The sequence below is a fragment of the Carassius auratus genome, unplaced genomic scaffold (genome assembly GCF_003368295.1).
Source record: "Carassius auratus strain Wakin unplaced genomic scaffold, ASM336829v1 scaf_tig00035770, whole genome shotgun sequence".
In the NCBI taxonomy this organism is placed as follows: domain Eukaryota; kingdom Metazoa; phylum Chordata; class Actinopteri; order Cypriniformes; family Cyprinidae; genus Carassius; species Carassius auratus.
Genome location: NW_020526262.1, coordinates 1 through 23920, shown reverse-complemented (window position 1 = coordinate 23920; position 23920 = coordinate 1). Strand labels below are relative to the sequence as shown.

Sequence of the window (23920 nt, the reverse complement as noted above, 5' to 3'; positions counted from 1 at the left end):
AGAATATTATTCGATTCATCAATGACTAAAGATGTAATCATAGCAGACACATGAACGTGGGCCTCATTGTAAGTGGTTGGGGCAGAGGGACCTCCACATAGGGGATAGTTTTGCTGATCTGAGGCCAGTTTTTTACAAACAGACACAATATTCTGTTGAATAAAGATGTCCTATACAAAGATATGGAATCAGATCTGAATTTTATTGTTCTTTAATTAAGGGAATTTGGTCTTTGATCTGTCCAGGGAGACCTTTGGCTTATGCTTTTTATATAATGTTATAATTTTATTGAAATGTTTTTGAAAGGAGTCTCTTTTGCTCACTAAGGCTGCATTTATTTGATCAGTAAAAACAGTAATGTTGTAGAATATTATTTGAATTTAAAATAACTGTTTTCTATGTCAATACATTTTAATTTATTCCTGTGATTCAAAGTTGATTATTAATTTTTTATCATTACTCCAGCACTACAAAATCATATATATATATATATATATATATATATATATATATATATATAGATGTGAATCATTACCCACATTTTTTTTTTTTTTTGACAGAATGAAAGACAAATTTTAGTCTTATTCTTTAGTGTCACATGATCGTTCAGAAATCATTTTAATATGCTTATTTACTGCTCAAGAAACATTTATTATTATTTTCAATGTTGAAAACTGTTGTGTTGCTTAATATATTTTTGTGAAAATCAAGATTTATTTTTTTTTTTTTCAGGATTGATGAATTATAAGACAGCATTTAAAAATATAGGTCTTTGTAACAATGTAAAAGACTTGACTTTCACTTTTGGTTAATTTAATGCATCCTTGCAGAATAAAAGCAACTTTTGAACAGTACTTTTAATCGTTTATTAATTATTTGCAATAAAAATAAAAATAGCTTCATTATTATTCTTAAGTGTCTAAATGTTTAAGCACAATCAGAGTGGTGCAGACAATCAAAGTTTTTCAACTACTTTGAAATGATTTATTGAGGAAAAACAGATAATAGAGAAAGAAAAAATATGATTTATATAATGGTTCAGTCATTTGGACAGAGAGTCACAGTACATTTTTATTAAACCAGACACATAACCAGGTACATATTAGTCTTATCAGTATGAAAATACAAGCAGTCAATTTTCAGAAATCATAGGAGTAGGTAGTGTGAGAAATGAGCAGTTCTGGTCCTCCAATGTTAGAAACGACGATAAACAATGTTAGTTTACCCACTGGCTCAACAACTGTGCAGCCATCTGTCAGAAGACAACGGCCTGCAGTGTAGCCTCCTCAAGATGCTAAAAGTGGAAGGGACTAAATAACGAGTCTCTGACGCGGCTTACAGGGACTCGACTCGAGACAGCTCCACTGACTTCCAGGACCAAGCTGATGATGCAGTCTCTGTAAAAAAAAAATGCTGAGTGGAAAAGAAAACTCAAAATTGAAAAAAAAGAAAGAAAAAAGAAAAAAATGCATGCTGGGTATGAGACCATGGACATTGTCCTCTGAATATAAGTCAGTTGTGTAGACTTTCACTTTTCTTTTTTCTCTGTAATATAGAGCTGAAGGTGTTAAATTTACTCAAAGAACTATCCTAAGAAATATAAAAATTTCAAGGCCTCATGGTCAAATGCTCAGACAGCAGATGAGCATAAAGTCAATTTCACGCTTTTAAGAGCCTCCAACGTTAAAGGGAAGGTTCACCCAAAAATGAAAATTCGGTCATTATTTACACTCACTCACGTCGTTCCAGAACATTTCAACTGTTTTTGTCCATTCAGTGAATCTGGGTCTAAAACAACACTGGACATCACTGTAGACATTTAAAAAAAAAAAGTATCCACGGAAGAAATAATAAGTCCAGTAGGTTTGAGAAAAAATAAGAGCATGTAAATAATGACAGAATCATCTTTGTTGGCGAACGATGCCTTTAACTGGCCTATCCTAACCAGCCAAATCTTGCCCCTGTACTGAGTCCTATTCTTGCTATGCAGAAGAACTATAACTGTTTCTCAAGATTGATTTATGCAGCTTAATTTACTTCCTTATCTGACTTACATTCTCCATTACATTACTTATTCTATCCAGCTTTTAACTCTGGATATCTGTTCGTATCTAACACTTGTAGTAAAGCAAGAGAATGAATATGTCCCCAATCAATGTTCTTTTATTTTATTTTTTTCCCAAAATTTCTAAAGAAATCGATTTTGATAACAATTTCTTGGTCATGATTTATGTGTGACAGTAACAGGTCAGGTTCAGGTCACCCAGCTAACCATGCCTTATAGCATTTAATTTTTTAAGACAGAACACCATAAGCTTCATGCACCTTAGGCAGCAAACCCTGACAAATCAGACAGGTTAATGTTTTCAGATTTTCCATTTATATTCATAATCCATTTATATTCATATAATGACCGTCGCTGCTCACCCTCATGACCAATTTATCAAGAAAATCTTTAATCTGTAAAAATCTGTCTTTTCAAATAATTTTCAGCTATGAACAGGTAGGCTACACATCTGGATAATATATTGTGTGAAATTATTTATAAAGGGGCTCTACATAGTTTATATATGTTGAGCATTCTCCTGAAAACTGCACTAAAAATGTACCACTTCAGTTAACCAAGTGGAGCAGGTCCGAGCTGGTGTGATTGAGTGGAGGCGGGGACTAATTTGCATATTCCTGGGTCCATGTACATTTTCAATGAGGTATTGGTGTAAATCTATATTCAAGTTATTTTAAGGCATATTTAAGAGATAGTCCAGCCAAAACTGAAACTTCTGTCATAATTTACTCAGCCTCATGTTGTATCAGTTTCTGTCTTCTGTTGAACATAAAAAAGAAAAATGCTGGTAACCAAACAGTGGCTGGTAGCCATTGACTTCCATAGTATGGAATAAAGTATTATGGAAGCCAATGTAGTTTATGTCTCATACCAAACATAATTCTATATATAAACATAGTGAATGAAGACACTGCCAGACACTGCACTGCAAAAAAAAAAAAAAGTCAGATTTACTTAATTCATGTTTTGCCTGTATCACAACTAAAACTCTTAAATGGTGACTCACTCACTCTTATTATTAGCACATAATAGATTCAGACACAGAAAAGAATGGCAACTGACGGCATTAAGGGCACAGAAGTCACAAGAGAGAAGCAAAGGCTCTCTGTGCTAGATGGTCATTGTTGAGAGTGTATTATCTTTCCCAGCTGCTGAGCCTCTGTGAGCACAGTATTTGTGGCAGTCCTCTGGCCCGGGTCGCTCTCTATGGTGCTGAAGCCCTGGCTGCTTACCCTGCCATTTAGAACGAGCTTCTCGTCGACCCACATTACCCATAATGGACATCCAGTCCTGCTGCATGTACAGCTTTCAATGTAAAATGGTGTTTCTCAACAGGGGCATTTGGAGAGCATCGGGGGGCGCTGGATGTAATATTTCTGTTCTTGGGGAATGTTAAGTGAGTTTATGTATGAGCTGAAACTTGCAAAAGAAAATTGTATGCAATGTCTTAACTCTGTGTCTACACTGGATGCATCAAAGCAAGCTTGTCCTATATCTGTTTGTCCAGTTAGCGTGTGGACTGCGTCAGAAAGATAACAGAGAATCAGTTTACTGTGGGCAAATTAGCGTGCATTTAGTGACAGAAACACTGATTATAATGGACTTTGATGCCCTTCATGTCCAGTGTAGTAGTGTTACCTGTCAGTATACACCAATGCTACTAAACTACTGTAGATGGTGCATCATTTCCATAGCAATGACTCTTGTCTTTAGTGTTCACTCAGCTTTCTGTAGCACAGCGGCCGAATATCAAGTCAAAACAACAGCCAGCATTCAGACACATATACTTTTCTCTTGTTCTTGTTTGGAAAAATGAATATAAATGCTTCTTGTGCGCTGACTGGCTGCACTTGGTTTAAATGGAAAATTTCTGAACACTCATATAATTTACTTTCACTTTTTTGTTCTTTGGGAAACTAAAGATAATGAATTTTGACATCCAGTCAAATGAAATATCATGAATGTCATGTAGCATTCAATAACATGTTTATATATATATATATATATATATATATATATATATATATATATATATATATATATATATATATATATATATATATATATATATATATATATATATATATATATATATATATATATATATATAAGGGCTGTTATATATTAAATCTACCATTTGGAAGAACTGCTTTCTATTTGAATATATTTTTTAATGTTTTTTTTTTCCTGTCATGCAAAAGCTCCATTACTCCATTTCTCAGTGTCACAGGATTCTTCAGAAATTATGCTGATCGCTGCTCAAGAAACATTTCTATTATTATAGCGGTTATATAGCTGAAAGTGGTTATGCTGTTCAGAAATTGTGTGGAGGTGTTTTCATTATTTGTTGAACAGAAAGATTGAAATATAAATATATATATATACAATTTTAAATAGAAATCTTTTAACTATTTAAATAACTAATTTTATACTGTAATTTAAAATTGCATATTGCACATTTATCTTTTTAAATGTAGCCATGTACAATGCAAGACGGAGGACATATCAACATCGTAATTGTAAGGCAGGCCACATTGACATACAAAACATGTAATGGACTCATGTCTATAACAAAGATACACATCAGGACAGCATTCATATAGTATTTTTACAAAGAGGAGCATGTGTTTCCCATCTTTCTACTTTTCTTTTAAATGTTTGAAACCAAACTTTCAATAATTTTCATAAATTCTAAGAAATGTACTAAAGGAGGGTTTACATTTCTTCCATTCACATGTGTAAATGTAATATTTACCCAACCCACCAAAATAACCATGTTCATTCAGAAAACAATATATAATAAGATATATTCTTAAAACAAGGTATTTTCTAAATTTGTAAGGTTTTTCTAGTTTTTCAGAGTGCGAGCCATCAACAGTCTCTTCTACATTTTACTGGTTTTCACGCACCTGGACTTACAACTAGCCTTCATCTGAGCGCAACAATATTCCCTTGTCCTCTAAATTTGTAAGGAAAATTTTGTATAATTTTTTCACTAAAAGCTAATTAAAAGCATCAAACCTATGTTGGATCTATACATTTATGATAAATTGCAAATAGAATGGAATGATTGCATATATATATATATACTTAACAAATAATATGTGAAACCAGAGCTGAAGTTATGTCGAATAGATCACACAAGACTCATTCATTCATTTTTATTGAAAGGGGAAGATAAACCAATTTGTGATTTATTTACTAATTTAAAAAAGTATAAAACATATTTTAATAAAATGTCCATTTTTAAATGACAGACGTTTTTATTCCGAAAACACAATAATGGACATTTTAAAAAAGGTTTCTCCTGAAATAATTTGAGAGTTTTTCTCATATAGTAGTTTGAAAGACTATATAATTGCTATAGCTTTTATTGTTGGTATTTTAGTTTATATCGTTTCTTTTGTGTGTGTTTTTTTTTTTTTTTTTTTTTTTTTGACTTCTTAAGACAAAATTGTTAAATTATGTCTAATAATTGTCTAGTAAATCTGCTTTGACACAATCTGTATTGTATAAAGCGCTATATAAATAAAGGTGACTTGACTTGAGAAGATAATAATCAACTTAAATATTAAGTGAAGTTGACTACATTTCATTTGATGGGGGTGGTGAGGGACCTGAATAATGGGTAGGGGGGCGCTGGCACAGAAAATATAGAGAAGCACTGATGTAAAAGGTGTAAGACAGTCATCTAATATTATGCTAAAAATGATTGCATACGTCAAGATAATCACAGAATGTCACACTGACAAGCGCATCTCGAAAAGCACTTCTGACTCTGACGTGGGCGTGTGATGGTTCAGAATAGAAATATGCCCTAATGTTCTCTGTGTGTATTGCCAGATGTACATATTTGCTTATTAAAGGTCCTAATTGACTCTCTGGTGAGTCACTTGAAGTCATTTTCATCCTTCTGCGTCTCTTCATTGTTTTTTTTGCCCGTTTCCCCTTCGCTCACACCCACTCAGTCTCTCTCTTTCTCTATCTTTCCCCTGACTCCATCCAATTGCCTTTAAACTGCATTACAGTCATGGCTTCACTTACCGTTCAACACAAACAGACACTTTGGGAACTTTGTCTCACCGGGCAGCTCTGGAATTCATTGAATCACGAACAGCACAATAAACTGCGGCATCCATCCAAGGCAGCTCCGCTCGAGCTTATGAATGAGAAATGAGCTTATGAAATATTTTAGGTGGTTCAGGTGCTGAGAGTGAGACCTGCTCTTTCCAACAGCTTTGCATTCAGTATTAACTAGACAAGAGCAAACGAGAGAGCCAAAATACTCAGATCTGTTGACTGTGAAGAACAGTGATTACAATAATTTTTTTTTTTTTTTTACAGTGTACAGTTTTTTTTTTGTGGAAACCATAAAACTTTTTTTTACACACATAACCTCAAAAATATACAACTTTTTGCTTCAGATATATATACAGCTGAAAAGACGAGCCTGTCATATGCCTTATCTGCTCTGTGTTGTATCTCTGGGGAGGTCGCTGAGCTTGTTGTTGTGTTCAGTTTTCACGCCTGAGGAGAGCTGTGAGCCGCTGAACTGTGCTTGACAAGGTCAAGTCTTGTCTCCTCTTGTACACTATGCAGTGCATATAACTTAGTCTGCATCGAGGAAAGACAATCCCAAGCTGGAACAACACCTTAGGATTTTTAAAGGCAAAAGCCACTGACGTACACATGACAGAGATATGGCAACGGTCTTGTTTTTGCTTATTAGCATCTTTTTACTTTTTCTTTTAAACACAAACATTTATACTTAGGGTTAGGGATTGCCCTCTAATGCCTGAACTTCAGCACATTTCAGCAACGGACACCTCATTATGTGGTTTGTTGTGCAAAGGTGTGATATTAATTATTTCTCTTTCTTTGTACAGTTCATACAGGAATTTCAGATTTTGCAACCACAGAATTTAACTCTAATCAACTACACAGCTTGCATTTTATTTCCACATAAAAAAAATTAAATAATAATTAAACTGGGGGGCCATATTAGCCAATCAAAATCCATATTTGGGAGCCCAGACTTGCTTTCAAAGCAATGGGACTTTGGCTCATTCAGGTTTATATGCAAGGGTCTTTAAAGGAAAGGAAAGTTCAGAAATGAGGCCCATTGAGGCGACAAAGAGAGGAATATTTGTTTTCAGTTGTGTAATGTAACAAAGTAAAAAAAAAAAAAAGTTTTTTGGGAGTATCTGTACTTTACTTGAGTTTTTATATTTTAACCAACTTTTACCTTTACTCTACTACAATTCCTAATTAAAATGTATACTTTTACTCAGATACATTTCCCCTAAGTATATGCGTTACTTACTACAAAATAGTCAGAAGAACACAGACTGCAGGAAAGCAGGTTTGAATCAGTGGTCTGGCGTTTGCAACTTAGACTCTTAAAACACAAAACCAAAACCTGCAAAACCTGATGTGTGCACAGCCGTGGGTGATTTGAGTTGAGGCTGGGGTGTGCCATATTCAGCATCGTCTGTGATAATATGGTAAGTGTTGCTGTAATGATGTGCAATCTGACGTTATGAAGTAGTCTATATCACCGAATCACACACAGAGTGTATTAAACTCTATTAAAACTCAAAAGTCCAGGCATTCTAAATTGTAGACAGCAAAAATGCTTCTGTATGCTTTCTATATTTATATAATTGAATGTAGGCCTAGTTAACTTAAGCTATATCACACAAAGAGTACCGTTTTTCTGCAGATGCATGAACACATTAAATAACACATTTATACAAGTTCATTAAAGCAATAAGTTACTTCTATTATAGGCATAATATTGCTTGTTTTTGCTCAATTTTGTCAATGAAAATAGTTCCAAACAAAGATCACAGGAATGTTTTGCGTCTCTGAACAATGGACGGTGTTTATTTACTGAATGAATCAGCTTTTTGAACGAATCGGTTGAATAAATGACTCAATGACTCAATCATTAACATTCACTTGCTGTCACCTACAGGCGGTTTAAATTTCACATTTCGACTTTTTTGTTTTTCATGTTTTAAATTATTTCAAATATCAGTATTCAACGTTTTATTTTATGTTAAAAACAAAACATTAGGCCTATTTATACATCTGTATCTGCAGTTTAAATCCCCTCTGAGATACATAAACTGTGTATATACATGCTATTTCAGATGCAGAATCCAGAAATGTTTTCTTATGTTGGAATGAAAGACACTAAGTGCCTGAAGAAGTGCTTCTTATTCTTACCCTAAAATACTACATGGAAGAAATAGTTAAAACTGAACAGAAACTTGCTACTCAAGCTGTGTATGATCATTTATATATATATTACTCAAGTGATATTCTAGACGGTGCCTTCAACTTCTACCAAAGTCATTTTCTGGTAAGATATCTGTGCTTTTACTTGACTTTCAGGTACTTTATACACCACTGATTATTTTCACGTGATCTCACTAAATCATTCATTCACAATCTACAGTTGTTTATTGTCTTACCAACAGTGTATTATCCAGTGCCTATAAGTAGCATAATATGAAAGTTTCAAGAGGTTTAATGATACTATCTGTAAAAAAATAAAAATAAAAATCAGTTAAGTTAATTTAAAAACAAACACTGGACGGTGCGGTTGCCAGAATTTTACCATTAAAAAAAGAAAAATACGGTAGTGACATTTTTGGTTTTACAGATTTAATTTAAATTTACATTTAAATACCACATTTTATTAACTGATTATAATTTAAATATAACAAACTACTGAAATTCTGATATCCATTTAGTACCCTTGCAATACACTAATAACCATAAAAGCAGGCGGTGATGAGATCATCACATGATGAACCAAAGCTCATCATAAGCAGCTTTTCCATAAGCTGAGCAGGTGAAGGTGCACAATGTCATTCACACAGATACTAAACTCCATCATGGTAACACACGACACTAATGTAATGCAAATAAACATTCATTTAACAACATCAGATGTAATATACAAGCCTAATGAGCATAACTGATAAGAAACTTAGCTACTTAAAAAATAGTAAGTTCAGTGAAAAACATCAAATGTGAAATGTAAAGCAGGGAATTCTGGGAATGTCAGTTAAAGGGGGGGGGGGGGGGTGAAATGCTATTTCATGCATACTGAGTTTTTTACACTGTTAAAGAGTTGGATTCCCATGCTAAACATGGACAAAGTTTCAAAAATTAAGTTGTACGTTTGAAGGAGTATTTCTGTTCCAAAAATACTCCTTCCGGTTTGTCACAAGTTTCGGAAAGTTTTTTTCGAGTATGGCTCTGTGTAACGTTAGATGGAGCGGAATTTCCTTATATGGGTCCTAAGGGCACGTCTGCCGGAAGAGCGCGCGCTCCCGTATAACAGAGCACTGAGAGCACAACAGACTTCACTGATCAGAGCGAGTGCGTCGCGAAAAGTCACAAAATAAGTGTGTTTTTGGTTTCCAGGGCAAGACAACCCTGCACAGATTACCAAAAGAGAAACAGCATTAAGGGACCAGTGGATGGAGTTTATTTTTACAGAGCATCAACGGAGTTGTGCAAGTGTTTGTGTTTGTTCCCTGCATTTCGAAGATGCTTGATTTACAAACAAGGCCCAGTTTGACGACGGATTTGCATATCGTTTATTTCTTAAGGATAATGCAGTCCTAATGAAAAAGGGTCACGATCATGTGTTGGAACCGCAGGCGGTGAGTAAAACTGCTTCAAATATCTCTGTGTTGTTAACTTAGCTATCGGCGTGTAAGCACATCAAGTACACAACATGCGATGTTGTCATCAAACTGCACTTTCCACATGTACAGCTTAAAAAAAAAAAGACGACATAAAGTGGAACTTAGTCATTTTCCAAAACCGCTAAGCAAATATATACAGTTTCAGTACATACCACATAGAGACGTCGTTGCTGATGCTGCTCTTGTTAAATTTCAGCCTCTGGATCTGATTCGGGATCATAAATATACGCTGAATCTGACTGTTAGCCATGGTTTGTTTTGGACGCTCTCAACGCAAAAGCCTACTGGCGCTCGTGATTCTTTAGCTCCGCCCACACGTCACGCCTCAAGTCGGTCGTGTTTTTCCGGAAAAAATCGGCACAGACTATCTTTCTCTTGTGAATATAATAAAACTAAAGACTTTTTGGAGTTATGTAGGATGCAGTACTATTCTATAGGTACTCAAGATTAACAGGATATTGAGTGAAAATGAGCATTTCACCCCCCCTTTAAGATTTTTCACTGTATATTACATTCCTTTTCACTTCCAAAAACCTTTTCAATATTTTGAAGGAATGCAATCATTGATAATACTACTATAAACTGTAAAACAAAAAACCGTATCACAAGATGAGACAATGATAAAGTTGTTTTAGACACTGGCCTGGTTTCACAGAAAGGGCTTAGGTTAAACCAGGATTAGGCAATAGTTCAATTAGGACATTTTCATGAACGTGCCTTAGAAAAAAAACATCAGTGGTGTGCATCTTGAGACAAAACAAAGGCACTGACATATTTTAAGATCAATCAGTGCAATTTTCTTTCAATTGAAACTGCTCAGATTTACATTTTAGTCTTAAACCTTGTCTGTGAAACCAGGGTACTGTGTCTAACACAATACTGTGCTTTCAGTATTTACAGGTAATTGTACTCTTACAGGTACCATCACTAACATTAACTGCATAAGAACATCATGATTATTGCTGGGTTTTCACTGCACAACAACACAAAATTGCCATAAATATTGTTGCAAGCTGCAGTGAGTTAATTCATTTAAGGCAAAAAAAAAAAAAAAAAAAAAAAATAAATTGCCCCATAAAATCCAGGTTGGATTGTTTGTCCGCATATTTGTACAGAAGTACTTGAGGAAAGGAAAACAAACCTTGTCCTGTCAAAATTCCTAATCACATGATTGCTGTGCTGATCTACAGCATGATGCTGTCCATGAAGAATTAGTGCACTCTCAAGATAGAATAACACACAACTGATATCAATGTCTTGTGTGGATGAGCAACAAAAAATACATCATACAGATACATACAAGCAGTCATGATCAAGATCTGTCAGCTAGGCTAAACTCTGAGCTTGTGTTTGCCTTGTACCTTCTACTGAGGGCTCTTACCCTTAAAATACAACTGCTCAAATCTACAATGACAGCAGCACAGATGAAAGTAGCTTTAGTGAAATACTGATCCGGCCTTTAAGCCACTGCAAAATCAAACATAGGAGAATTCATCTTCTTAAAGGGATACTCCACCCAAAAATGAAAATGTTGTCATTAATCACTTACCCCCATGTCGTTCCAAACCCATAAAAGCTTTGTTTTATCTTCGGAACACAATTTAAGATATTTTGGATGAAAACCGGGAGGATTGAGACTGTCCCATAGACTGCAAAGTAAGTTACACTGTCAAGGTCCAGAAAAGTATGAAAGACATCGTCAGAATAGTCATTCTGCCATCAGTGATTTAACCGTAACGTTATGAAGCGATGAAAATACTGTTTATATACGAAGAAAACAAAAATAATGACTTTATTCAACAATTTGTCTCAATGTCTCTACACATCAGCATAGCGCCATTTTAGAGATTATGAGCTGAATGCAAGCTGTTTACGCCCTTCTGTTACGCACCACAAGGATATGTTTTCTACGTGTATTTACACTTTGATTTGAAAGAAAACAGCACATCCTTGTGGTGCGGCTGACACAGAAATCATACGATGCTTGCACCCACAGATATTCTCAAAAATGGTGCTACGGTTTTTTTGCGTACAAAAAGTATTCTCGTCACCTCATAATGTTACGGTTGAATCACTGATGGCAGATGGACTATTCTGACGGTGTCTTTCATACTTTCCTAGACATTGACAGTGCAACTTACTTGGCAGTCAATGCGACTCCCTGTTTTCATCCAAAATATCTTACATTGTGTTCTGAAGAAGAACAAAGCTTTTACGGGTTTGGAATGACATGGGGGTAAGTGATTGGTGACAAAACTGTCATTTTGGGGTGGAGTGTCCCTTTAAGGACGCAATCATAGTCAGTCTAAAACAATGCTGTTTTATGCATTGTTTTAGAACCGAAGAAGTGAAAGATGCAAGGAAAGAAATATCAAGGACTTTCTGGGCCAGACGTTTTCATCAGACGCTACACACACCCTGGTGAACAAGCGCTCGCACCGGCCAGCACAAGGGAAGCTGATGAGTCACAGCCCATCTCAGAACACTGGCCTTTGCACAAACCCCAATGTAATGATATTTGTTATTCACAAGGAACTTTAAAATACTGTTACAAAGCCAAGTAAGAGGAAGAGACTGAGTTTTTAAAAGTGAGCATAAATATTAATATATTAACGATGATTTCTCATTTTTCCTATTGAAATATTCAGTACATATTGCCTTGTCCACAGGACATAAAGAAAAACTGAAAAAGATCACTGAGACTCAAAAAATACTTTAAATCAGTTTTTAGTTTCTTTAGAAATTATTTATCTGTGTCTTGAACAGCCCAAAATGTTCACTTTATCTTAGTTACAAAATACAAATTTTCATCTCATTGTTCAGGGGCAAGAAGTTCACCAAACTGTGAAAACACTATTAATGTGTAAAGAGGTGTGAAGTGAGCAGGGCATGTGGTCCATCACAGAATCGAAATGTACAGTAAGACTCTTTTAATCAACCTGATGATCATCTTATGGGACGATGCCTCAAATCTACTGAAACGAATCAGATCTCAATCATGATGTCTCTCTGTCTTCCTGTTCAACCTCGTTCTTTGACTACTGGGCAGAGTTTAAAAGGTTAACACACCTCTGAGAGCTATGAGCAAGAGAATGCTGTGCTAGAAGTATAGACAGTTTAGCCCTTTTTATGCACGACATCCTCTAAAGCAGTCAGTCTTTAACCAATCATAGTGCTGCATTCATAAACATTCAGATTATCCATCATTTAGGACTTTTTTTTGTGTCACTGCATATCATTATACGTCTACATAAAATGAAAATATTTATTTTATTGAAGTGATTACGGAAAATACCACAAAAAAGACTGATGTAATATAATATAATAATACTTAAAAATATGCTTTAAATTGATCAATAGTGACGGTAAAGACATTTATAACATATTTAATGATGTCAAATATTAACTATTTTCCACATTGATCATAATGAGAAATATTTCTTAAGCAGAAAATCAGCATGTCTGAATGATTTTTGAAGGATCATGCGATACTGAAAACTAATGACTCCTGAAAATACAGAAATAATTTACATTTTAAAAGATATTAACATAACAGCTATTTTTATTAAAATCATACTGTACTTTGAATACTGTAATTATACAGTATTTGTTTCTGCAATATTTTAGATTTTAGTTTTTAATCTTACCGACCCCAAACTTTTCAACACAACACACACACACAAACGCATGCACACACACACACACACACGCATGCACACACACACACACGCACACACACACGCGCACACACACACTACACTTGAATAATACATTTCCTCTTTGTGATGTGATTTAGAAATCGATGCATCGGAGGGCTAAATTTGATATTTCCATGAAGGTTTGGAGTAGGATGCTGATGCAATGACAGATATTCTTATGAAGGAAGAAAGTGCTAAAACGGCACCATGACAAACTGAAGTGTTAACAGGCATCTGTGAGCAGTGTGAACTTCCTCATTGTTAAATCGTGATGCAGCAGTCTTCTCCAGGCCTGCATTACAGAGAATGGCCACATATCGTTCAGCCATTTAATTAATGAACACTGAGCTCGAGAAGACATCTACCACCGGCACTGTCGATGAGTAACAGATAGCACTAAAGCACACAGACTCTCTCGACTACTCCTGTCTCAATCACACTCTCTCGTACAGCTCACATATCTTTCTGAGCTCCATCGGTCTTCCCTTTGCTCCTCAATACCGACATTTCAATGCAAAAGTCATTCTTTTAATGCATTATTTTTTTAAGATAAACGTCAAAGCAGCTCTTACTGTTGAGCATCTGGATTAATCTAGAAATCTATTTCCTCTGTATTTAAAGGCCTAAAGATAGCTGCACTTGACAGTGAACAGTCTTTTGTAACATGGTGCTGCTCCCACACTGTCAGAGTGGAATGGAAGTAGCCTACCTGCAGATGTCATGTTACATCAGATTTTTTCCATCACTAAAAAGAGAAAAGGTTAACATGACTCTTGGCCTCATTGATTGGTAGCGCAGCCATGATGAAATAGTGGTCCCTGCAGAATAAACCAATAAAGCTAAAGGTGACACTGCGGGGGATTCAAAGAAGTTATCTTTATCGCAATAGATTTCACGTTCAGATGGAAAAAGATCAACTGGTATTTGTTCTTATTCTTTCCCAAGTCAGAAGAGGATTGCTTGGTCATTGTGCATTATTTCCACTCCACTTATACGCTGGACCTCATGTTCAAAGGTAAATCCCGTTAAACATATTTCACAATACATTCAGAATATACAGTTTCAGGACTATTAGAATTATTATTTACATTATTTTAACAGCAATTAAGCACTTAATTTGCCCCCCAAAAAACATTGCAACTCAATTATAAAGTGAAATGTCCAAATATGCTGCAATAATTTCATTGTATTTGTATATATTATAAATAGTGTATTTATGCGTGTGTGTGTGTGTGTGTATTCTTATAATATATTCTTATATCTTATATATTATATTATATATATATATATGCACACACACACACACACACACACACACACTTATTACAAAATTTTATTAAAACTTATTAAAATTCAGAGACATTATTTTTTGCTTATTCTTATTATATAGTGTATGTAATGAACTGAGAGCAGAAAGTGCTTAATTGCTATGAAAAAATAAACAATGGAAAAAAGTATGATTTCTAAAACTGGGATTATCTCTTCCTGGTTTCTTATTATAGCACAGTCTTGTATTTCTTTCCTCTGAATTTAGGGTGTAATATGTGACCCTGTTAGTGAAATCCATGTTAAAGTCTTAAAATCTAATTATGAGATAACAAACACCAAAGTTTGATTTCAACCATTAATTTCACTATATGATTTCAATCTTTGACATGGCCAACATTAAAAATATAAAGGTTATATTTTAACAGAATGTTTTACATCTTTATGAAGGATGATTTAATGTATAAAACAGTAAATCAAAAAAAAAAAAAAAAAAAAGGGGGTAGGGGTAGGGTAGGGTAGGGTCACATATGACCCGGACATTCTTGACAGGTTTGATGAGATTCACCTGTTCTATAATGACAATGAACACAAAGCATACATTTCAGACCACACTGAATACTCCAAATCCGACTCCAATGAGATGTGCTTTTTGTCCACCATCAAAAAAAGCTGCCTTCGAGAAACCTCACTACATCAGTTTCTCCAGGAGACACATTGACCTGCTCTGTTGAATATAGGCAGGAGCAGTGAATGCGCAGTCTCAGTGCGGAACGAAGGTTTCTGACACACCAGCCAATGTTGCCAAAGCAGCAAAAAATGCATCTCATTTCATCAGGTCCTCAAAAGCAAACATGCATTAAATGATCACAGAGGTGCACAAGGAAGGATGTGCACAAGAGACAAAAGACACCGAGGACCCTCCCTCAGTGAAAATTGGGATCTAAATCTTTTTGTCTGTTCATTTTGAACGGTAGCATAAGCCACAGTTGGCACATAATCTCTAGACTGTCTGCTATACGGGTTTCTGTTATAGCTACCATAACGCAGATCCATAGGGAAATATTACTATGGTAGCCAGATGCATTTCATCGGGACACAGACGGAGCATCAAATGCGGCGTAATTTGACTGATCTCATTCGTGAAGCGCACAACACTGAAATGAAAGTGGGGGTTGTTAATGCAGATTATGGAGCCACTTTCACCTCCATCGCGTGTGGAAATGAAAAGCGCGTACTCTAATGATATCTCCAGACAATAAATGCATCGTCTTACCTGCGCTGTGCGAGAGATCAATGCAAGACTCGCTGAGGATGTTCGGGTCACTTTGAGATCTGCCTCTGTGCAGGAGACATTTGTCTATTCCGTCCGATGAAGCCATGAGGAGAGCTGTGAATAAAATATTGAAATCCCTTTCAGAGGCAGTCAAACCCGACGGTGAGGAGGATGCGTCTCGGTCTAAGAGCATCCAGCAGCAGGCATGCTGAATTAGAGCCCTCTACAGTGACTGTGTGTGTGTGTGTGTGTGTGTGTGTGTGTGTGTGTGTGTGTGTGTGCAAGGGGTAGGAGACCGAGTGTGTCTGTCATGAGGGTTGGGGTATTTGTGTGTGTACGCGCTTCACTATGACCCACTGACAATACAATTATTTTTTACATTTTTTACAGACCTTGTTGCGGTGAATCAGTGTATTTGAGATTTGAGGTGAACGAATTATTTCGCTCGCTTATTTAGCATAAGTCTTAATTAATAATAATAAAAAAAACAGTCTAATCTTTTTCTTTTCTATCTGTTTTCTTTTTAATTATTATATTATTTAAAAAACTTCCTATTAAGCTAACTGAGACTTGTTATAGCACTTTTATATCATTGCTATTTTGTTGATTTTGACTGCTTGCATTGTACTCATTTGTAAATCGCTTTGGATAAAAGTGTCTGAGGTATACAGGTGCATCTCAATAAATTAGAATGGACAAAACACAAAACACAATGGACCAACACCAGCAGATAACATTGCACCCCAAATCATCACAGACTGCCGAAACTTAACACTGGACTTAAAGCAACTTGGGCTATGAGCTTCTCCAGCCTTCCTCCAGACTCTAGGAGCTTGGTTTCCAAATGAAATACAAAACTTGCTCTCATCTGAAAAGAGGACTTTGGACCACTGGGCAACAGTCCAGTTCTTCTTCTCCTTATCCCAGGTAAGATGCTTCTGACATTGTCTGTGGTTCAGCAAATTCCTCGACACGTCTGTGTGTGGTGGCCCATGATGCCTTGACCTCAGCCTCAGTCCATTCCTTGTGAAGTTCACTCAAATTCTTGAATTGATTTCATTTGACAATCCTCATAAGGCTACGGTTCTCTCGGTTGGTTGTGTATCTTTTTCTTCCACACTTTTTCCTTCCACTCAACTTTCTGTTAACATGCTTGGATACAGCACTCTGTGCACAGTCGTCTTCTTTGGTAATGAATGTTTGTGGCTTCCCCTCCTTGTGAAGTGTGTCAATGATTGTATTCTGGACAACTGTCAGATCAGCAGTCTTCCTCATGGTTGTGTAGCCTAGTGAACCAAACTGAGAGACCATTTTGAAGGCTCAGGAAACCTTTGCCGGTGTTTTGATTTGATTAGCTGATTGACATGTCATCATATTCTAATTTGTTTAGATTTTGTTAAATGTGAGCCAAAATCATCACAATTAAAATAATCAAATACTTAAACTTCAGTCGTTGTGCAATGAATTTATTTAATACATGAGTTTCACAGTTTAAGTTGAATTACTGAAATAAATGAACTTTTCCACTACATTCTAATTTATTAAGATGCACCTGTAAATGTAAGTCCAGTGTTGCCAAGTCTGTGGGTTTCCCGCATAATTGGGCTACTTTTACACTGTTGCAGTGGAATGTTTTCATTTGAAGCGACCAAAATAACATTATATTTAGATACTGGAATACAACTTTTATCCGAGGAACCCCACCAGAAAATGTGTAGGCCTATTTACAGTAAGAATGTGATTTTTAGGCAACCTCCTGCTCTCCCTCGTGAAGCCCATACGGAAGTGACTGTGACTGTAATTCATCAACTGGCTGCAAAAGGTAGTCAGTCGCATAGACTCCCCATGTTAAAATTACCAACGTTACAGCAGAATAAAACATGTTTACCGCCTGGTTCAAAAAAGTATTTCTATATAGGTAATTTTGCCCTTCATGACAACTGTCAACGTCTAATGACGTTGTGTGCCTACTGGGCAGGTCTTGCATTTGAAGTGCAGACGTCAAGTCAAGTCACCTTTATTTGTATAGTGCACGCTTTATACAATGCTGATTGTGTTAAATTAGCTTTACAGTGTCAAACAGGGAAATTATTTGTCAATAATGCAAGACAACAACAAAATAATTTTCCCAGCTAAAGTCAGTTCATTGATGATTCAGTGAAGTCATCATCCAGTTCAGCACTCTTCGAATAGTGTCTGTGCAGTCAGTCCAGCATCCACAACTGAGCAAGCCAAAAGTGAGACGAAACCAGCATGGCATGGTTTCATTCCAGGCTGCAACACACGTCAGATTGTGCAGACACCTCTGTGATGAACATGTGATATGAGGGGTGAAGGCACAGAGTGTTTGCTCATCTCCAATACGTCTATAGGACGTTTCCTGTCAGATGTCAAATAGAATGTAGGTAAAACTGACATCTTAAAGATGTCTATCAGATGTTTGTACACAGCAGATGCTTTCCAGATGAAACAATCTTTAACAGACATCTAGCACATATGTGTGCTCTCTGGGAACTGAATGAATTTTGGACATCTTATTCATAAACAAACTGAATGAACTTAGTAATTGGTTCATTTAAGAAAGAGAGTGCCGTATAATTCTAATGAAATGACTGATGACCATACACAATAAATGAAAATAACTGATTTCAGAGGGCTCTGTGAAGTGAATGATACAAGAGACTCACAACAAGACACTCACACAAGCCAATAGTATAAAGACCTCTTCACACCAGAAATTATATTTCTAAAAGAAAGAAAGAATGCTTGACCTCTTTGAATTTGGGTGGATTTTGATCAGCCTCAGTGTTTTTATTGTTTATTAGCTGGGGGAAAAAATTATGAAAACTTTATAAGTTTTTATATATAGTTTTTTGTATAAACAAACATTAACTCTGCAGAAAGGGCCACAAACAAAGCTGAACAAAGCCAAATAAAAGGATTTGAAACACTGATAGGCTGCCAAGAGTCAGACAGAGTTGTTTAGTTACTGTAAAATTAACCAAGCAGCTTTCTTATTCAAATTAATTCATAATTACTTATTAATTATTATTAATAGCTGCCACAGGAACACTGAATGAATATGAATCTTTGGATACTGCAGTCCAAATGTAATGAGTTTACATGAACAATAAACTGAATCATTTGCTGTTTAACATAAATGCTGATAATTTCATATTATTGTTATTATTATTATTTACTCTTTATTATTTGTTCTGCAGCGCAGAATTTACAATAAAATTTAACTCTCTTGTTGACAAAAAATTGTAGATTCCCGTCTCCCATTGGTCATATTTCTACATGCCCTTCTCTGATTGGTCAAAGCTGTCAACGACATTCAGGAAGTGTGTGCAGTATAGGAAGCTGCGGCAAAAATGGCAGCGCACAGGAGCGGTTTGTCTTTAGTATGCATTTTATTTTTTTCTAGTTTAGCTCACCCCAGTAATTGTGACACGCTTGAAAAAGCAAACGATAATAAAGCAGAAAAACTGAGCATTTCAGAGGTTAATACTAATGGCGGTGTCGCTGGAGAGGATCTGAATGAAAGGCAATGGCTGTCGACGGATGTTGAGGTGGATAAAAGCGACGGCTCCAAAAACAGCGAGACTTTAACACCAGCACCAGCGAAAGATCAGTTTCAGGAGGAGCTGGTCATCCGGCCCCTGCACTCCGGAGACCATTTATGCCAGCTTTCAGTTCCGCACACTGTGGGACACTGACTTCCTGCGCGAGGGACAGAAGGGTGAGCTGTCCAATCATCACACTCAGAAATAGTCTCTGTACAACAACATCCCAAATTAACACCTTTACTCCCTTCTCTGTCTCCCACATTAAATAATAACAATTTGTAACGACGTCAAAATGATCAAATAATAGAGGATGGAGAAATAGGAAACAAGTTTCATTGTTAAATGTCAGTGTAGCACTGGGGCTCCTTCATAAGATGCATCATGGCATGCCTTTTACACGGCTTGAAGGAGTTCACATGTTTACTGGACAACTATTAGCTGCATTTATTTCTCCTGTCTGTCTGAATGAATAGAAACTGAAAAATAAATAATGCATAGACTGTTTATATTTTGTTCACAAAAACTAGTTTCAAGCATTTAAACATAAGCCTTCAGATCAAAAAGTTTATGATAATAAGCAGTAGAATGTGGTGTTTATGAATTCTATTAATAGACTTTTATTTCCTTCCAATTTTTGAACTTAATTTTATGAACAAGTATACATTTTACTCATCAAGTGTGATTCCTTGTAGACGAAACTAATCAAATTCAGTGTAGTATTTTATATTATGGATCAAATGAATAGATTAGTGAATTAAACTAAATATGGTGTAGTATTAAAAAAAAAGAAAAAGGTCTAATGAATACAATTAAATGTGGTACAGTATTTCAAATATGATTGAATTAACAGACTTGGTTATTAAAAATTAAGTCTGGGGTACTATTTAAAATATGAATAAAATGAACAGGTTTTAGTCTGTACACTGTTGTGATTATGCTTGCCACAGAAGTAAAAGTTTGCATGAAGAGCTGATCCTTGCAAATATCACCCTCAAGTCTTAACATTTGTTTGCATGATTCGTCTTTTTGCCCACAGTTTCTCATTACCGGCTGTTCCCTAAATCCCTCGGTCAAGTGCTGTCCAAGTTCTCGGTGCGAGAGCTGCACATCTCGTTCACCGCAGGGCTTCTGGAGGACCATGCAGTGGGGGCAGCCCTTCATCCCCTCTCCCCCCTGGAGCAGAGCTGTGGGTGTGGTTCCACCGACAACCGTGAGCGAGTGAGCACCTACATGTCCTTAAATTAACTGAAAAACTCAAGAGACCTTGATTTATAAGCACGTTTGTATGATTCTGAAATTTGGACTGAATAAATTGCAACTCCGTAATGAACTAACTGTCCACTGAATTTTGTTCAATTCTCAGTGTGGATGGAAACTGGAAGGAACTTACCAACGTCCTCTCTGGGATCTTCTGTGCATCTCTGAACTTCATTGACCTGACCAACACTGTGCAGCCCAGTGCTTCTTTTTAAACCGCTGGGTCTGGGAAATGGTACGGCTCTTTCCGCTCATTGTATCCAGTTTTGGGAAAGTTTACTTTTAAAGTAATCCATTTCAGTATTGCGTTACTCCTTAAAAAAGCAAACTAATTACGTTCTAGTTTACTTCTTTTTTTTTTAGTAATGCATTACGTTACTTTTGCATTACCTTTTTAAATATGAGCAGGGCTTGATTGTTTTTAATATATCAAGTTCTATTTATTGCAAATGTAAAAGCCCTTTCACAACCAAAAAGTAGAATGAATAAACCTGAAGGAAAAGTAAATCCATGTCTGTAGAGTAGAACCGCAGGAGACGAAGGTTCCGACACTCTCAGCATAAAAAAACAAACAAAAAAACAATGAAGCTCAATTGTTAGTTTATCTAAAGTCATTTTTGCTTATTAGCATTTTGCTTATTTGCTTATTATTTCAACGTATCATCAAAGGTCAGCAGTAAAGACAATGGTTGATAAAATGGGATTAGATGCATTTCGTGTTATTTAATATATTTAATTATTGCAGGTTTGTGTCATATTCTGAGTTTACATTTCACTGTTTTAATTCATTTTGATGAATTAAAAATCTGTTGCTTTTTTGTGAGTGGGATGAATTAATGCACATTCACATTTAGTCTAGCACTACGACATGTTCACACAGCACACACGACTCATCTGAACTCTGATTTCTCCCAATATGGGAACCGGAGACCTGTCAGTCAATAAATGGGAAAACAAAGTAACTGGTGTTACAAAAGAAACTCTGATATTCTCTTGTTAATTAAAAAGTAATGTGTTACTTTCCAAGTTACTTAAAAAAGCAATCCCGTTAATAACATAACTCCCGTTACTTGTAATGCGTTACCCACAACCATTAATTATATCATGCATTCACGCTGAGGAACTGAATCGCAGCTTTAATCGTTGGCAGTGTGAACTTACCTTTAGGGTTCAGTTAATGTCACATCAGCAGATGATTAGTTGTAGTGCTGTTCTTTATTTAAATTCACCCAATTAGTTCACGCTATACTTTTAAAGCAACAAAGTAAAATGTAATCTCTTTTTGACATGTGACTGATATCTTTCTCACCACACAGCTACAGATCACCGTTTTTTACGCTACGCCACATTGCCACGTGAAATCGTCTGCACTGAGAATCTCACACCCTGGAAGAAGCTTCTCCCTTGTGGTTCTAAGGTTCACGTCATTAGCTGCAATTTAATAACAGGAAATTTAAAAAAAGGCAGTAACTAATTAATTTATGGTTTTGCTTTTTACAATTTTTTTTTCCTCCAGGCAGGTCTGGCGGTTCTCCTGAAGTCAGAGAAGCTGTTTCACAGCAGTTTCCACTCCCAGGCTGTTCACATCAGACCCGTCTGTCAGGTGAGCTTCTCTTCAAACGTTTCTTTAACAAAATAACAGAGAGAGATTCTGGCACAGGTTGTCCTCTGTCTGGAAATGTCTTTGCATTCCTGATGACTCCTCAGATTTTCTCTCTTAGGATGAGCGATGCACAAGTAAAGCGTGGGAGCTGAGACAAACTCTCAATGTTGTGTTTGATCTCTACACTTCAGGCCAAGGCAAAAAGGGTGAGTAATAATGAACGTTTGATGAGACTTGAGACTTCCTCCTTTTGTTCACATCATTGATGTGGAAAAACTGTGCTGCTTTCGAAACACTGCTCACCTGTTTTGAAAAAGACGATGAAACCATTTTAAAGATAATTAATAAAAAAGTGAAAAAGCATAAAAATGGCATTAACTTTGCAAAAGAGTTGGTGCAGTGTGGTGTTTCTAGTAATATAGAAAGTTGATGCTATGCTCAGTCCATCTGTATATTAATCATTATATTCCTCTTTTCACAGAATGGTCCCTGTTTAAGATGTTTTCTCGAACTCTGACAGAGGCTTGTCCTCTTGCTTCGTCTAGTAAAGTCTATGTGGACATCACAGACAACCCTGAGGTGAAACAGAAACAGAAACAATAAATACTTTCTGCTGGGAAAAAGAAGCTTTTTAAATCCTCAAGTCCTCATGAATAATTTTCCTCATGAGTGAGCTGCTGTCTTCAGTCAGTGTGAGTGTTGTGCTGTTTGTCCACCAGGGGGAGCTGTTCGAGTTGAGTCCTGCGACTCCTCTGCTCAGCCAAGCTGTGGTGCTGGGGGATCGCAGGACATACTCCGTGTTTGACCTGAGCCGAGCGGAGACGTTTGGCCAGTTACGTTCACTCAATCTCCTTCTGCGCTGGAAAGGAGACAGTGGTATGAATGCATTTCATAGCTGGAGACTATCTGATGCTTGCTATGTTTTACGCATGGTCATTATTCTGATCAACTATATATGTTATTGTTACAAAGTGACAATCTTAATGAGCTTCCTTCTGTGTTAATAGACCAGTCACACCAACTTCTTCTATGGTTCTTTCACCTTGTGCTTTAGGCGATATGCTGCGTCCTCTGCTGCATGCAGAGCGCTACGTGGCTGGTTTTGGGCTGCAGACAGGGGAAATCCACACTGTCATCTATAATAATCACCCATATCGAGCTTTTCCTGTGCTGCTGATGGATTCAGTGCCCTGGTACCTGCAGCTGTACATTCACACCCTGACAGTCACCAGCAAATCTCGTGATAATAAACCTAGTGAGTAGACACAGACTCACACTAGCACTGGTGCAAAATATATTGTGTACTTCAAACTTTATGTATGCTTTCTATACATTTATCACTTGTTTTAGGGCAATTCTTCAATTTAAGTCATTTTTGACTACTAGTACTTGAATCATCTTTAAATGTACTATATTTGCTATAATATATAGTTACTCTCAGGATTAGATGTATACATAA

General features: G+C 36.3%; 1 protein-coding gene and 1 pseudogene across 1 annotated transcript in view; one reads left to right on the top strand and one right to left on the bottom strand.

Annotated features, from left to right (window-relative positions):
- The window catches only part of LOC113082139 (phosphatase and actin regulator 3-like), a 59827-nt gene extending 43332 nt beyond the window's left edge, over positions 1–16495 (bottom strand). The window contains exon 1 of the mRNA XM_026254013.1: positions 16033–16495. Coding sequence (XP_026109798.1) covers positions 16033–16225 — 193 coding nt within the window. The 5' untranslated portion in view covers positions 16226–16495. The remainder of the gene's footprint in view (positions 1–16032) is intronic.
- Positions 16496–19369: 2874 nt separating this feature from the next.
- LOC113082142 (GPI transamidase component PIG-T-like) lies at positions 19370–23749 on the top strand (annotated as a pseudogene).
- Positions 23750–23920: the final 171 nt, after the last annotated feature.